Source organism: Pseudopodoces humilis, chromosome 8 (genome assembly GCF_049639895.1).
Source record: "Pseudopodoces humilis isolate 2021_Gansu_Grassland_sample_001 chromosome 8, ASM4963989v1, whole genome shotgun sequence".
Taxonomy (NCBI): Eukaryota; Metazoa; Chordata; class Aves; order Passeriformes; family Paridae; genus Pseudopodoces; species Pseudopodoces humilis.
The window spans coordinates 1,358,579-1,374,527 of NC_142207.1; the positions used below are offsets into that span (position 1 = coordinate 1,358,579).

Below are 15,949 nucleotides of genomic sequence, written 5' to 3' on the forward strand. Positions count from 1 at the left end.
GCTCTGCCTGAGGCTGCTTCTGACAGCAGTAAATAAGTCACTGTTCAAACACACACCAGTAAAAACCAGTATGGGCTCTGCTCCTGTCCAGTTCCCTCGCTGAGCTACATAAAATAATATGTATATATGAATAAACAACCAGCAGTGGCCCAGGGGTGCTCAAGTGGGCAAGAGCTGAGCCGGTCCCTGAGCTGGCACTGCTGGGGCAGCTCCCGTGCTGGGAATAGCTCTGGGACAGGAGGGACACTGAGGGGCTGGAGAATTGCTGAGGGAGCTGGGAAGGGGCTGGAGAATTCCTGAGGGAGCTGGGAAGGGGCTGGAGAATTGCTGAGGGAGCTGGGAAGGGGCTGGAGAATTCCTGAGGGAGCTGGGAAAGGGCTGGAGAATTCCTGAGGGAGCTGGGAAGGGGCTCAGGCTGGAGCAAAGGAGGATCCCGAGGGATCTTTTCCCTCTCTGGAATTCCCTGGCAGGAGGGGACAGCCGGGGGGGTCGGGCTCTGCTGGCAGGGAACAGGGACAGGAGGAGAGGGAACGGCCTCAGGCTGGGCCAGGGCAGCTCAGGGGGGACAGCAGCAGGAATTTCCCCATGGAAAGGGCGCTCAGGCCATCAGAGGTGTCTGTGTGAGGCCTGGCCAGGCGCTGTGGCTGCAGAGTTCCCTGGTCTCTGCTACATCCTGAAGGAAGCAGAAGGAAGAGCAGGATGTGCAGCTTCCCAGCTGGGAAAAGCTGAGCTGCTGCCAACACCTAATGCCAGTGTTCAGCCTGGGGATGCTCCACTTGTTCCAGCTCAGGACCCTGAACTCCTGTGTCTTCCCAGCCCTTCCCTGCTCTCCCTGAGTGTGGGATGTCCTGGAAGGAATCTTCTGGTGTGTTTAAAATCACAGCTGGGGGTGAAGCTCCTGTTGGCAAATCCCATTTGTGGCCTGGAGGAAATCTGATCTGAGTATGGAACAAGGAAAGAGCACAGGCTCATCCGTGGTTCTTAGCCAGAAGTCTTCTGATGGATGTGGATTCACAGGGATCCACAGGGATGGCCATGGATCCACAGGGATGGCCAAGGATCCACAGGGATGGCCATGGATCCACAGGGATGGCCATGGATCCACAGGGATGGCCATGGATCCACAGGGATGGCCATGGATCCACAGGGATGGCCATGGATCCACAGCAGTGGACGGGGATCCACAGCAGTGGCCATGTATTCACAGCAATATTTAAGAATATGTGACTTTCCATGGATAGTAAGAATACTGACAGTGCCTGTGCTGCAGGATATAAATCTGTGTAAGGAAAAAGGATAATAATAAGGATATGATGCTGTAGAGTGGCTCTGTTGGAACACACAGAGCCACAGATTGATCAGGATTTACTCCTGATGTTTACCATTCCCTGTTTTGCAAGGTTAAAGCCCTGTTTTTCCACTGGCCCCACACACAAAGATCAGGTGTGTGGGATGCTGGAGTCATCTCTGGTCTCTACAAAGAGAGGAACCACCCTGCTCTTCAGGGGTTGCCAGATAATGGAAAATATCAAAAAAATGACAAAAAATCCCAACAGTGGCAACACCTTTCCTTCCTGACAGGCTGCTGCTCTCTGCTGCTGCTGCCTGAATGTGTTGGTTTTGTGTCATATCGATACGGAGCTATTGAGCAGCTTTAATAATGTCATTTTTGCCACTTTTTCCCCCCTGGAAGCCCAGAACAAAGCTCTGTGTGAGTGAGAACAGCGCCCTTACACAATGGAGTGTATTCATGGGGAGGGATGATTCAAACCAAGCTTTATAATTCCTTAATTATATTTGATGTGACCTAACCCTTGACAATCCCAAGTCTGAGGCTGTCAAACAGGATATGACTGATAAAGACTTTTGGACAGTGCCCACAGCTGAGCTGGATTTCACTGTGTCAGTAAGAAAGTGAAGGAGATTTTTTGTCTTTGGAAAACTCACTCAAACAAAAAAAAAAAAAGGAAAATAAGTATTTTAAAAGTGTTGGAGGAGGGGGTTTCTGTTCCTTACCTGTGTTTTCTTAGTGACCTGGATTTCCTTTCAGGGCTCAGCAGATTCGTACACGAGCAGACCCTCAGACTCTGATGTCTCTTTGGAAGAGGACAGGGAAGCAATCCGCCAGGAAAGGGAGCAGCAAGCAGCCATCCAGCTTGAGAGGGCCAAGGTGTGTTCTCTTCCCTGAGTCATGTGCCAGTTACCTTCTGCCTGCTGGTAAAATTCACTCTTTCTTTTGAAATACTGAGTCAAAGTATCTGCAGAGAAGATGTTTGGGGAGTTTAGTGTAAATATTCTCCTCTAAATGGGGATATTCTCCAGGGAGCTGAACTCTGCTGGCCTGGGGGAAATTATTAGGGCTGAATTTTTTTTTGGATGAAAAGTTCCCAGTGTTTTTGATGTGTTTTTTTTCTGTTTGTAGTCCAAACCAGTGGCATTTGCTGTCAAGACCAACGTGAGTTACTGTGGGGCTCTGGATGAAGATGTTCCTGTCCCAAGCACTGCCATCTCCTTCGATGCCAAGGACTTCCTCCACATTAAAGAGGTAAAACCAAGGAGAAGGGAATCTTTTTACAGGCCAAAGACTTTGATTTGAACAACTGAGCCATATCCAGGAGTGCTGAGAGGAGGCAGGAGGGCACAATGAGGATGAGGTGGTTCTGCACCCTGGGGTGCTTATCCTGCCCTTTCAGAACACTTCGTGTTACCAACATGTTGGAATTTCATCACAAAGGAAGGAAATAATGCCCTTTAAAGTGGTGGGTTCAGATTCTTTTCATCAGAACAAGTTTGTGATGGGTCAGAGATGGTCCAGGAGAAGGGGATTCCGTGGAGCAGCACCAGGTCACACCAGGTCTTCAAAAAAAACCCCAGATAGGCTCCCTTCCAGAGAGGAAGTAACACTTAGGGTAATACAGTAAGCAAAGAAAATCCTGAAGAGGACAGATGCAAAAATAAGGGAAAAAAAATGGGAATAAATGAGCCCTGAGTATGGCTTTGGTAGAGAAAATTGCATTTTATTGCATGCTGAGCATATTTTCTGCAATTTTTTATCTGAAGTGAGCCCTCCACATTTGCATAACCCCCTGTTGTGCTATGGATTGGTACAGAGGCTTGCAGCTTGCAAAAGCACTTTTTCATCTCTGCATTTTGGGTTTATTTTGGGGTGTTCAGTGCTCATCTGTGTCTTTCTTTGAACACGTGTTCATCATCACTCCCGAGCACTGATCTCCCTTAGACAGAGCACATTCAGGAGGAAAACACCTGCTGCTGCCCCTCCTCTGGTGCTGGAACAGGGAATTGCTTCACATCCCCCCTCCCTGAGAGAGAAAGGCAGTAAATTCCCTTTTTTTCCAGTTTATAATCTTGGTTTTCCTGGACGTGCCCACCCTTATTGTCAGGGCACTGATTGAGTTGCAAGCTCCTGTCATGCTGCCCTGTACATTCTTCCAGACAAGTGTCCCAAATCCATGTCTTGGCATTCCATGAGTTGTCTTCCAAGGTCTAAAATCCCGGGATCACACAGTCACTAAGCTGTAAACCATCTGGTTTACTGGTGTTTGTCAGCTCAGCCTGCCCGGAGCTGGAACTCAGTAGGATTTGGGGAACGGTTCCCCACGCTGCAAAAAGGCTTTGCAGGATTTGTTTTCCAGTGATCTGGACCAGAACAATGGTTCCAGGTTTTGGAACGTTGCAGAGCTGGGTACAGAGCCAGGTCACCCTCTGGCAGGATGGAGCAGAGGCAGTGAGTGAGGAGCTGCTATTTTGAGGATGTGCCCTGTATGTCTCATCTGTCTCCTCCAAACTATACATTGTGTGCTTGCTTAAAGGATGAAATGGCAACAATTCCTGACAGAGCAGAAGGAATCATGGGCATGGCAACCACGGGATCCTCCCACACACAGAGTGACAGAGGGGAGGGAATGACCTAATGCAGATAAATCCTGTGTTCCTCACTGCAGCCTTGGCATTTGTGTGTTCAGATGCTCTCAGCATAACCCAGACTGCTTTGGGATGGAAGGGGCCTTAAATGGGCAGGACATTTCCACCATCCCAGGCTGCTCCAAGCCCTGTCCAGGCTGGCCTTGGACACTTCCAGGGATTCAGGGGCAGCCACAGCTTCTCTGGGCACCCTGTGCCAGGGCCAGCCAGGAATTCCTTCCCAGAATCCCATCTCTCCCTGCCCTCTGGCAGGGGGGAGCCATTCCCTGTGTCCCATCCCTCCGTCCTTTGTCCCAAAGGGGCTGATTCTGATCCCATGTCTAGAGGCCTCGCTCTGAGGTCCATGAAGAAAGATTCCCATGGTCAGGCTGTACCTTCAGGGCCAAAATGGAGCAGGAGTTCCAACAACTTGGAACTCAGGTGTTGCAGGGATTGGTTTTGTAGAGTCAGACTGGTTTGGTTGGGCAGGGACACCTCCCACTGTCCCAGGCTGCTCCAAGCCTGCTCCAGCCTGGCCTTGGACACTTCCAGGGATGGGCACTCCACAACCTCTCAGTTCACTGATTTACAGCAGCAGGATTGAATCCTGAAGGATTTCTCCAGTTCACAGACTGGAAGTAGTTCTGTAATTCAACATCCTTCAAAATAAGCTTTGCTTGCTCCCTGCCACTGTCTGAATCAAGGTCAGAACAGCAGGAGGAATAAATACTTAGTTGGAATGATAAAATAATGGAACCTCTTGCCTAAATATATAAAAGAGGATAAAGAGGTTTTTCAGGGGATGAGGATTGCATTCCCTTAGTTTTTATTATATGTTAATATTTATGATTGTGTTAGTGTTCAAATATCTGGGTTGATAAAAACCCATTTATTTTTCAGTGCTGCATCTCTGTGTTTCAGTCATCACCAGGCCCTGCTGCACCTTTGACAGCGTTTCTGTGTTCCTGCAGGAACTGAAGTGCCTGCAAATGTGGAGCCAGGAGCAGGGATGATCTTGAAGATGAGATCTCTGTGATGGCTTTTTCCTCGAGGCAGGCAAACAAAACCCATTCACTCGTGCTGCTCTTAATGACTCCAGAGCCAGTTGTGAAAAGCAATGTTTCTTTTGAACACTGAGCTGCCTAATGAAGCAGAACAGAGGAGAGGCTTTTCAGATACTTTTCTTCAAAAGCTCTGCTGGCAGCAGCTACAACAAATCCTTTTCCACTCCAGTATCCACCAGGATCCTGCTTTTCATCTTGCCATCATTAGGGACAGACCAGACTTTGACTAAAGCAGAAAAATATATGTTACTAAAGGTCAATGATAAAATGCTATGCTTTAGGTATATATTAAAGTTTCTTCCTTAAGGTGGATTTGTCTTAATCTGTCATAACCTGTTAATAACATCCCTACAAATACCTGGAAAGGAGGAAGGGAAAGTGGTGATCTTTAGTCTAGACCATTAAATATGACAAGCAGTATTTGATGGGAAGCTGAAGGTGTTATTTTATGTTTGCTGCTGGGAGGTTGTTTGGTGGCCTCAGCTCCAAAAAACAGGTTCTGCTCATTAAAAATCAACCTTGAAATTAAATCAGCAAGGGCCAGAACGAGGGGAAACAGCCTCGGTGCTCTGGTGTCACACACCGGGGTGAGCCTGGTTTGTTACCCAGCGAGGAGCTCAGGAGTGTGCATAACAAAGGGAGGGAATTGTTGAGCTGGAGTAGCCAGGAACCTTTCCTGTGTTGCAGAAATACAACAATGACTGGTGGATAGGGAGACTGGTGAAGGAGGGCTGCGAGATCGGCTTCATCCCCAGCCCGCTGCGCCTGGAGAACATCCGCATCCAGCAGGAGCAGAAGAGGGGCCGCTTCCACGGAGGGTGAGAGTGCCCTGACCTTTGCAAATCGCTTCAAATCCTTCCTCACGCAGGGCAACATTTCCAAAGGTCACCTGCTGCTGCTTTATTGCAGGGAATTTGCAGTGTTGGATTTGGGATTCCCAGTGGAAGGATGGATTTGAGGAGAGCGGGAGTGGGAGATGTTGGTGATGAGAAACAAAAAAATGTATTTGGCTGTAGGAAAGAGCAGTGAGGGATAATGACAGGAATTTCTGAGAGTTCTGTGTGCCCGTGGCCTTAGGTAAACTTGGTGCTCACAGTCTCCTGGATTTTTCTCAGCTTTTCTTAGGTTGTGGGGTTTTTCTCCTTCCTTTTTTTCTTTTCTCTCCATTTTGGCCCAAACCAGACTTGTCAAACTTTGTGAGATCAGCTTTCCCAGCCTTTATTCTTCATCTTCCAGCCTGAGGTTTTTGAGTCTCCACCCTGCCAGACCTGGAGATTGGAAACCCCTGGGAAAAGGTCTGGGAGATGAACCTGGGAAATGCTTTCAGAATGGTTGAACAACATCCAAATTTCTTCTATAATTTTTGACACAACTTCAGAGGCAGCCAGGGGGGTCTCAATATTCAGAGAAATTACTGAGTTCAGTGAGATGCTCCTGGATTTGGATGATAAAATTCCATATTATAATGATAAAACAGTTAATTTTTAGCTTTGTTAATTAATTTATGTTAGTATGATCTTGTGACTCCTCATGGGACAATTCCTCCCCAAAACCTCCCACATTTTGGGGTTCCTGCTGTTCATGGGGCTCTTTCTGCTGCTGTAGGAAATCCAGTGGGAATTCCTCCTCAAGCCTTGGAGAGATGGTTTCTGGCACATTTCGAGCCACACCTACAGCCACAGGTAAGCCAGGATTTATTTAAGGAAACCCTTGCTAATAATTCTGGTTAAAAACCCTACATGAGAAGTGCAGCTTTTCCCCTTTGCTGAGTTACTGAGGTGTTTTCCAGCAAAATGTTGGCACGCCCAGGGGAGGAGGACATCGATTTCCAACCATGCAGGAGCTGCTGAGGGCTGGGAAATAACCTGGGAACAGTGGCAGCTGCCCAGAATGCCCAGTTTAATGGTCAGAATTCCCAGTTTAATGCATAGAATACCCAGCTTAATGTACCCATCACCCAGTTTAATGCACAGATTTCCCAGTTTAATGCACAGATTGCCCAGTTCAATGTACCCATCACCCAGTTTAATGCATAGAATGTCCAGTTTAGTGCACATGGCTCAGTTTACTGCACAGATTTCCCAGTTTAATGCACAGATTGCCCAGTTCAATGTACCCATCACTGAGTTTAATGCATAGAATGTCCAGTTTAGTGCACATTGCTCAGTTTACTGCACAGATTTCCCAGTTTAATGCACATATTGCCCAGTTTAATGCAGAATGCCCAGTTTAATGCACAGATCACCCAGTTTACTGCACAGATTTCCCAGTTTAATGCACAAAATACCCAGTTAAATGCACAGGTTGCCCAGTTTAATGTGTAGAATGCCCAGTTTACTGCACAGATCACCCAGTTTACTGCACAGATCACCCAGTTTACTGCACAGATTTCCCAATTTAATGCACAGAATACCCAGTTTAATGCACAGATCACCCAGTTTACTGCACAGATTTCCCAGTTTGGTCAGGCCTGAGCCGAGGGAGGTGCACAGGGAGAAATCAAAGTGCTTTGGCAAAGGGATTTCTGGTTGCCTGGCTGTGTTTTAACCAAGTTCTCATTTGGTCTTCTAGCAAAACAGAAACAAAAAGTGGTAAGTAAAGCTTTTGTTTCCATCATATTCCCTTCTAATTGATAATTCCCAGGATTTCCCTGTGGGTGTTGTTTGCCTGGTGATCTGAAGGGTTGTTTTTTCCCCTCCAGACAGAACATATTCCCCCTTATGATGTAGTGCCATCAATGAGACCTGTGGTGTTGGTGGGCCCCTCACTCAAAGGCTATGAGGTATGGACTGAGGGGTTTGCAATTAATTCAGCTTTTCTTATCTCTAATCATCCTCAGTAATTCCAGGTGTGGCTCAGTGCAACTTGATAATTTCAAGTGATTTAGCTGAAATAATTACCTGAATGTTCTGTAAGAGCTAAGAGTTACTTCAGACTTGTACTGTTTTATGCATAGTACAAATCCATTCTTTTCAGTGCACTCATTCCTGATTAAATCAAGTAAAAAAGAGAATTTGTGTCTGCTACAAGCAATCAAATTAACGAGCTGGGCTCTACACATGAAAAATGTTCATCAAACCAGCCCCTGCTTTGAACTTAATTAGAAAAACATGTGAAGGAGCTTCCTTGTTGTTCTCCTTTTTATTAATAAATTCAAATATTTTTCAAAGAAACCTTTAACCTTCCTAAAAGATTCCCCAGGTGGAAGTGGGCAGGAAAACATGCCCAGATAACCAGGACAGCCTTTTTTAGGCTGCTGGAGGTTCAAGTGAGCATTTACCACGTGCTGAAGACTTCTAGCAGGGCAGTTTAGGGAGCTCAACCATCTGGGAAGTGCTGAACCAGGAACTAAATGAACATAAAATCAAGGGTACACTTCATTAAGCTTCATTAATGATGTCAGTAATTTATAAGATAATATTAAACATACTGGAATGGTTCTTTAGGGGAGGTGAGAGCCTTGGCATAATGCAGTGTTCTGGCATTGTTTTTCTGTGAGTGACTGAAGGTGCAGCTCAGCAGAGCAGGCACTTCATGTTCTGCTCTCTGCCTTTTAATTTGATGGGGAAGTTTTTTGACAGGAGTAAATTCCCCGTGTGCTGCAGCACAGATCAATTTACCTCTCGAGTTTGGAGGGGAGAGAGAGGTTGTTTGCTCATAAAAACCTCTTCAAATCTGCCACCCTGTCTCTTTCTTAAAGAAAACAGCACTGAACACAACACCTTGAACATGCAAATGTGTGGAGATGCTAACACACAATATTAATTTCAATAACAAAAACTATTCCTCTTACTTGGGGGAAATTATTTTGCCTGTTTTTTTTCTGGCTAAATGCTGAAGGAATCAGTTGGAAGGAGAGAAATAAACTGGCAGAGAGGCCTGGGGGCTTTGATGAAGCTGCTGTCTGGCCTGGCAGATAATAATTGTCAGCCTGAGTTGTCCTGGAAAGGACAAGGAGCTGCTCAATAAATCAGATGGCAGAGATGACAGCTCTCGGGGCTGAGCATCTCAGATGTGCTCCGTGTCCAGCAGTGGGAAGATCCCTTTTTTTTGCTGTTATCCCTCTCTGAGAGCAGTCCCCTCATCCCTGAAGCTTGGAGCCCTCTCTAACAAGGTTGTGCAGGAAAAGCCCCAGGTGTGTCTGACACACATCCCCTGTGGTTGTGCCGTGCTGTGAAGCTTTGGGAATGGTGCTGGATGGGGCAGGGGGTGAGGAATGCCCAGTGCAGCTCAGGACAGGAGCACACACAGTGACAGCCCTGCACTTGGAGCAGTGGTCAGGAAGTTTCCATGGATTTATTCCTGAGCGCTGTGGCAGGAGCGTGGCACTGGGATGGCTCTGCCCATCAGGGGTGTTGATTGTTGGCTGTATCCCTGCCTTCTACTCACCTCTTTCCTTCCTTTTGGCTTCTTTCTCTCCCTGTCCATCCCCTGCTCAATCTTCTCCCCTCTGCCAAGGTGACAGACATGATGCAGAAAGCTCTCTTTGACTTCCTGAAGCACAGGTTTGATGGGAGGTGAGAAACTCTGTCCTTCTCATGCTGCTTTGCCCATGTGTTACTAACATTTCAGTGAATTACTTTATTTTTTTTTAATGCCAGAGGCTTTACTGCATGATCAAAGCTGATTTTCTGGCTTTGTGTCACTACTGAAGAGTGGGACACAGCTCATGTGTTACTAGAGGTGCACATGTCTGCATTTCTGCCATGGCTGGGCTAGGATTTCTTAACTAAAACAAGAATTCCATCTCAGTGTCTTCCCAACACCTAAGAAAAATCAGCTCTAAAATATTCCTTATATAAGATTTTATTTTGACTGCCTTAAGCAGGCAAAAGTACTGAAAAGGGTGGTTGGAGGAAGGAAATGCTGAGAAATAAAGCACAGAAAAGGAATTGTAAGGAAAGCTTATCTTCACCTGGAGCATTTCCTGGTGAGCTGGAGAGGATAATTTGTATTTCCTTGCTAGGAGCACAGGTTTGGTCCATGGCATCACCTCAGTCCCTGCAGGTGTCTGCTGCATCTTTGGGATGTTCTGCCCTTCCCAGTTAGTTCAGGATATTCCAGCTGGGAAAAGAAGCTGTTCTGGTGATACAAAACACTAAGTCAGGTTTGGAATACCCAAAGCATGGGCACCAGGGCAGGAGAAATGCTGTTCTGTAGAAGAGCTGGAGAGGGATTTGTGGATTTTAGGAGTGAGGAGGTGGCAGTGCTGAACTGATCCCTAAACAGCTCAGAGAGAACATTTAATGATCAACTTCTGTGCAAAGCATCTCCTCTCCTGGCCTGTTCTGAGCTGCTCAGCTCAAGTGATTTTCTGGAAATCCTAATTCCATTGGCAGCTGGATCAGGTGGGAGTATGAAATTTCAGCAGTGGAGAGCTCAGTGCCACCAGCAGCCCGAGACCATTGATTTTAGCTCTGAGGAACTCAGGAAAAAGCTGCTTCTTGCTCCTTCTGCCAACTTCTATGGCTTCGTGGTCTTTATCCTCCCTCCCTTTTCTTTTTTCTTTCTTTCTTTCCTTCTTTCTTTCCATCTCTTGTGCAGTTTTGGGAGAGGTCCACGTTACCAAGAAAGGGGCTGAGTGTCCAAGGAAGAGCCTTTCCAAAGGCTTCAGCAAGACCTGACTGCTTCCCTGCCTCTGAATTCCCTTGGCTTTGCCAGCTCCTTCCTTTGCAACTGCAACCTCCCCTGCTGGCCAGTGAGCCAGAGACCCCACAATCCATTCATTTCTATTTTAAACTCATTTTTACTTTTGGCCTCTACTGTATTTTCTGGCAATGCATTTATTTATGTATTATGCAGAAAAATAACTGCACTTCTTTTTAACCCTGCAGCTGAAAAACGTCACTTAGAGCTGCATAAATCTTAGGTTATGTGCAAAAGCTGCTGCTCATTCCCAGCTTGATTTCTTTTCATTTTTTCTGGCTCCTTGGCTCAGTCCAAGCCCCCTAAATGGATTTTATATGGAAGGATTGTGTGGTCTTTGCTTTGTAACACCTTGTGTCGTTCTAACTCACTGACAGATGAAGTCAATAAATCACCTGCCTTAAGTTAAAGAGGTGAAGTGAAGTTAAACATGAGTTCAGGCAGCTCCACTTCCTTTTCTCCTGCTCATCCCAGCCCCTGGCACAGCTCCCTGGCAGCTGTTTACTCCAGGTTTACTCCTGGTGTAACTCTGAGGGTAAGGGAAGTGCTGGTACATTGCAGCTCCCTTGTTGAGTGCCCCAAACCTCACAGAACTCACAGCATTTATGGCACTGTGGAAATTAATGCAGGAGATGGGTGAGCTGGGAGGAGAAAAGTTAATTAATGCACTAAGGAGAATAGCAGGAACTCCATCCCAGAGCTCAGGGAATAGGAAATACTTCCCAGGTACCCAGCACTTCTCTCCAGTTGTTCTTTAGCGGTGCCATAACTCGTCTGGAAGCATGTTTGATTGTGTTTGCCCTTTGGAATGGGCTGTGACTGGAGATGCCACTGGTGTCTGTGTGTGCTGTGCTCTGCTCCCAGGATATCCATAACCAGAGTGACAGCTGACATCTCCCTGGCCAAGAGGTCTGTGCTCAATAACCCCAGCAAGAGGGCGATCATCGAGCGCTCCAACACCAGGTCCAGCCTAGGTAAGGCAGTGCCACAGCTTGAATTCAGGCTGTGGTTACACTCAGGAGGCAAGGGACATGCTTCCAGCCTTCCTCATCATGGAATCTCAGCTGGAAGGGACCCACAAGGATCATGGATCCCTCTCCTGGCCCTGCACAGACACCCCAAAATCCCACCCTGGGCATCCCTGGCAACGCTGTCCAAACGCTCCTGGAGCTCTGGCAGCCTTGGGAATGTGCTCATTCCCTGGGGCACCTCTGGGGGAAGAACCTTGCCCTGAAATCCAACCTGACCCTCCCTCCCCTGGCTCAGCTCCAGCCTTTCCCAAGATCACATCAGTTCTGCAGATTTAAATGTGTCTACAGCATTTTACTGCGTAATCCTGAGTTGGCCTCACAGCTCCTCCTCCTTCCCAGCCCTGTGCTTTTAATTCCACGTCACAAGGAGCCAAAGAGCTTTCACTTGTCCAGCCAAGGAAATGTCATTCCTGACCCTGGGACCAGTTTTATGTTTAATGTTGAGCAGTTACAGCTGAATTTGGCTGTCTGGCTGTGAGACTTGGGGTCCTGCCCCTCTCCTCAGTGTCAGGACTGCTGGGGAACAGTGGCCTGAGGAATTTTTATTTGGACTCCATGATTTTGGAGGTCTTTTCCAACCTTAATGGTTCTGTGATTGTGTGATTCTTTCTTGCACAAGGCTGGAAATTTGTGTGCATCACGTGCATTCCAACACCCTGCTCTCTGGGACACCACCCCAGGAACTAAGAGGAGTTGGGTTTGGTAAAAAAAATACAACCCAGATTCCAAATCCCTGCCATCCTGAGTGGCTGCTTGCACTAGAGCTACAGGTAACAGATTATTTAATGGCAGTGCCATCAAATCACATGTGGAGCCTGTGACAGTAAGAGGGTGAGGATATTTTTATCCCAGTGCTCTGGGGTTCAGTGGTTTCACCTGCTTTGTTTTCCTTCCCAGCTGAAGTGCAGAGTGAGATTGAAAGAATCTTCGAGCTGGCCAGGTCCTTACAGCTGGTTGTCCTGGATGCAGACACTATAAATCACCCTGCACAGCTTATCAAGACATCTCTAGCACCAATTATTGTCCATGTGAAGGTGTCCTCTCCAAAGGTAATTGCTCACCTTAAAATCCAGGAGGAACCTGGAGGGCAGGGTGGGAATGGGCAGTGTGGAATCTGCACCTGAAAAGGGGAAAAAATGACATAATGTACTGCTGGTATGCTGCAGTCCATCCAGCAACCCAGAAAATTCTGTATAAATATAATTTTCATGCTTCCCTATTGTCAAAAATAACTTAGGACTTAAAGCAGGATAAAGCAAAAATGCATTTGAAATTTTTCAAGGGCTCAAACATGATCCAGAGGGAAATGTACCCAGTCCTCAGAGGGGTTATCACAGGGGTTTGGGATATTCAAGGGCAATATATTATGGAGAGCTTGGTAATCCCTCAGGGGGATGTCAGGCTGAGCTTTAGGGAGATAAATGATCCTTAAACTCACCTTTTGCCCTTTCCTCCTGTCAGGTTTTGCAGCGACTGATCAAGTCCAGAGGGAAGTCACAAAGCAAACACTTGAATGTGCAGTTGGTGGCAGCTGATAAACTTGCACAATGCCCACCAGTAAGTACAGAGGAAAGGCTGAAGAACTCCTGCTTTGTGGAATTGTGATGATTCCTGCTGTGCTGATCCCTGTGCAGAGCTGGCTCCATCCATTATCACTCCCTCGTGGTGCTCACACTGCCCTGCACTCGTGAGACACAAAGTGCTGCAGACTTTCATCCTGGTTATCTGGGTTTGTTTCGGTCTTTGGCAGGGTGACAGGGCAGGAATGACGTGGAGGGGACAACAGATCTGTTCATTAGCAAATTACATCATTTGTGGAGCTCCGGGTCCCAGAGGGACAAAGGCTGAGTTTGGAGAGGAGGCTGCAAAGGCCTGCCCTCAGTGCACGGGGTGTGGGAAGGGAAAGGGGTGTGTGCAGGCATGTGAGCCCCAATCCTGATCCTGCAGGCCATCCCAGTCACCTCAGCAGAGCACAGCCACTGCTCTCCCACCCCCTGATCAAAGATCCTGCCCTCCCCTGGAGTCCTGGATTCCTGCTGCTGGAGCAGAGGCCTGCAGGGCTCATGGGCAGGGGCCTGGGAGAGGCTCTGCAGGGGTTTGCACAGGGCAGCTCAAATGTGCTTTTAGTTCTGAAAGCCACAGCTGGATTCTGGGCCAGAGGCAGTGGGAGTTGGATGTGGCTTTGTGTAGGATCTGTGTGGGATATTGGGATGGGAGTGCAGAGACCCCTCTGGGTTCCAGGGCAGTGACAGCTTCTCTGGGCAGCCTCTTCTGGAGAGCTCAGCTGTGTTACATTTCTCACATGGAATTTTTTACTGAGTTGTGACCTCTTAAAATGCTGCTGGGTTGTTCCTGTGAGCCATCCAGGTCCCACTAACCCAACCAGAACTGTGACTGTCCTGGAGAACAAACTGATCCCTCTAAAACACATCCCTTCCCAGCTCCTGATGGGCGTGAGCCGAGGAGCTGGAGTTGCAGCTGGCCTGTGTGGTTTGTGGTGTTTCCTCTGAGCTTACACACAGAGCAGCCCTCTGCACGTTGTCCTGTGTGAGAGGTGTTTCCTCTGGCACCTGCACACAGAGCCCTGGGCAGTTTCACAGCCTTCTCTTGTGGCTTTAGCGATTTCCTCTTACTCAGCTTCACTTCGCTCACATCAGCTGAAATGAGAGAAGACACCAGAGCAGCTGTGGCTGCCCCTGGATCCCTGAAAACGTCCAAGGGCAGCTTGGACAGGGCTTGGAGCAGCCTGGGATAGTGGGAGGTGTCCCTGCCCATGGCAGGGGGTGGATGAGATGATTTTTTAAGTCCCTTCCAATGGTTGGATTCCCAGATTCCATGAAATGATCCGTGTGCAGCACTGGGAGCATTGTGGCACTTGGATTGTCCATCCTCAGATTTACTAAACTCTGCCTCAACACCCAGTCCTGGAGTTGCATTCCAGTGCTGAAGGCAACTGAAGTGATCCAGTGAGGCCCCACCTGGATCAGAAAAGCCTCTCCAAAGTCAGAGTCCCAGTGTCAGCCTTGAACCCAGCCCTGCTCCGAGGCTGTTTCTGCCCTGCCCTGCCCAGGAGCTGCTCACAAACCAGCTCAGCACTTTGCACCAGTGATGGGAAGGAAGTGATTGCTGACTTTGAGCTCTCCCAGGGAGGTGACAGTCTGACTTGGCTTGAAATTAAAGTTGGCCCACGATTTAATTAAGTAAAAGTACATTGCTAAGAGCAGAGGCACTGCTCCCTCCCTCCTGCTTCATCGCAGCTCGGATTCCCGCAAGAGGAGAATTTGGAGTGTTTGTTTAAAGGGAAGGTCCTTGCAGAGGATGCAGTCCTCACTCTGTTCCTTTGCTGAGAGCTAACCATAAGGAATGAGCTGGTGCTACATGTCTAGACACTGTAAAAATAGCTGTCTCTTCAGGCATATTTGAGCTCAGGAACTGCTTTCATTATTAATTCCTTGCTAATGTGCCCCTGCCGCTGCTCGAGCCGGCGTTGGGCACTGCAGGACACCGGGAATATTGCAGGACTCCAGGAACTTCTCTGCAGGAACATGACAGGCCTCAAGGAAACACAAATCCACTGCTCATCAAAGGGTTGTTATTTTTTAAAACTTCTGAATTCATGCCCATGCTGAGAGAGGGTACAAACCCCTCTGGTCTGTTTGACACAACCTGAAATTACACTGCAGCAGAATTAAAGAGCACTGGTTAATTCAGATATAATTAGGATATACCTGCAAGTTGAAATTCTTCCTCCTCTCAGCTACACAGTGGTTCTACAGCAAACCAAAAGAAATAGCAGAGGACAGTGGGCACTGATTACTCTTCAGGAAAGGCCTCTTTCACCACCAGAGAGTCACCAGGAGCTGGGAATGCTCCTGTGGCAGCTTCTGTGCATGTAAGAAAATCTTGCAGAGGAGCTGCTTTACTCCGTGACCCTCACAAACAGGGATCTCCCAAAAGAGGATTTCCTGCCAAATAATTGGAAACAGAGCAAACCCAGCTGAGGGATGAGCAGAAGTGTTAAATGGAAGAGAAAACCTGAGTGGTTTATTCTCTGTCATTTGTCCTTTGTGTCAGACACTGGGGTCAGGATCCTGCCAGGGCTGCAGCTCCTCCAGGTGACCTCCAGAGAGGCTCCCCAGTCCAGTGGTACTGTGCAGTGAAATGTTGTTGTTGTTAAGAATCCTGAATCCAGTTTAATTCTTTATTTAAGAAAACAATTTACACTCCCAAGTGTTTAATTCCAGTCTTTTCCTAAGCTAAGTGCATACGTAAGCAAACCACATTATT

General features: G+C 47.6%; 1 protein-coding gene and 1 long non-coding RNA gene across 9 annotated transcripts in view; one reads left to right on the forward strand and one right to left on the reverse strand.

Moving 5' to 3' along the window:
• The window catches only part of CACNB4 (calcium voltage-gated channel auxiliary subunit beta 4), a 78,818-nt gene that overhangs the window by 52,232 nt on the left and 10,637 nt on the right, over positions 1 to 15,949 (forward strand). For all 7 annotated transcript variants that reach the window (XR_015773071.1, XR_015773070.1, XM_088058702.1 and 4 more), the window contains 10 exons: positions 2,051 to 2,170; positions 2,423 to 2,545; positions 5,673 to 5,803; positions 6,591 to 6,667; positions 7,557 to 7,576; positions 7,687 to 7,767; positions 9,444 to 9,502; positions 11,496 to 11,605; positions 12,560 to 12,711; positions 13,124 to 13,219. Coding sequence is in view for 5 of the 7 variants with exons in the window: in XM_088058702.1 (XP_087914828.1) it covers positions 2,051 to 2,170; positions 2,423 to 2,545; positions 5,673 to 5,803; positions 6,591 to 6,667; positions 7,557 to 7,576; positions 7,687 to 7,767; positions 9,444 to 9,502; positions 11,496 to 11,605; positions 12,560 to 12,711; positions 13,124 to 13,219 (969 nt within the window). In the remaining 2 variants the exon portion in view is untranslated. The remainder of the gene's footprint in view (positions 1 to 2,050; positions 2,171 to 2,422; positions 2,546 to 5,672; positions 5,804 to 6,590; positions 6,668 to 7,556; positions 7,577 to 7,686; positions 7,768 to 9,443; positions 9,503 to 11,495; positions 11,606 to 12,559; positions 12,712 to 13,123; positions 13,220 to 15,949) is intronic.
• Positions 2,601 to 13,209, reverse strand: LOC148183819 (uncharacterized). Of its 2 annotated transcripts, XR_015773072.1 has the most exons (5): positions 13,101 to 13,209; positions 12,724 to 12,782; positions 9,901 to 10,067; positions 9,375 to 9,479; positions 5,819 to 6,419 (listed from the first exon to the last, which is right to left on the reverse strand). It is a non-coding gene; the product is annotated as an uncharacterized LOC148183819 (long non-coding RNA). The 2 variants fall into 2 exon arrangements; XR_015773073.1 differs by lacking the exons at positions 5,819 to 6,419; positions 9,375 to 9,479 and adding an exon at positions 2,601 to 5,063.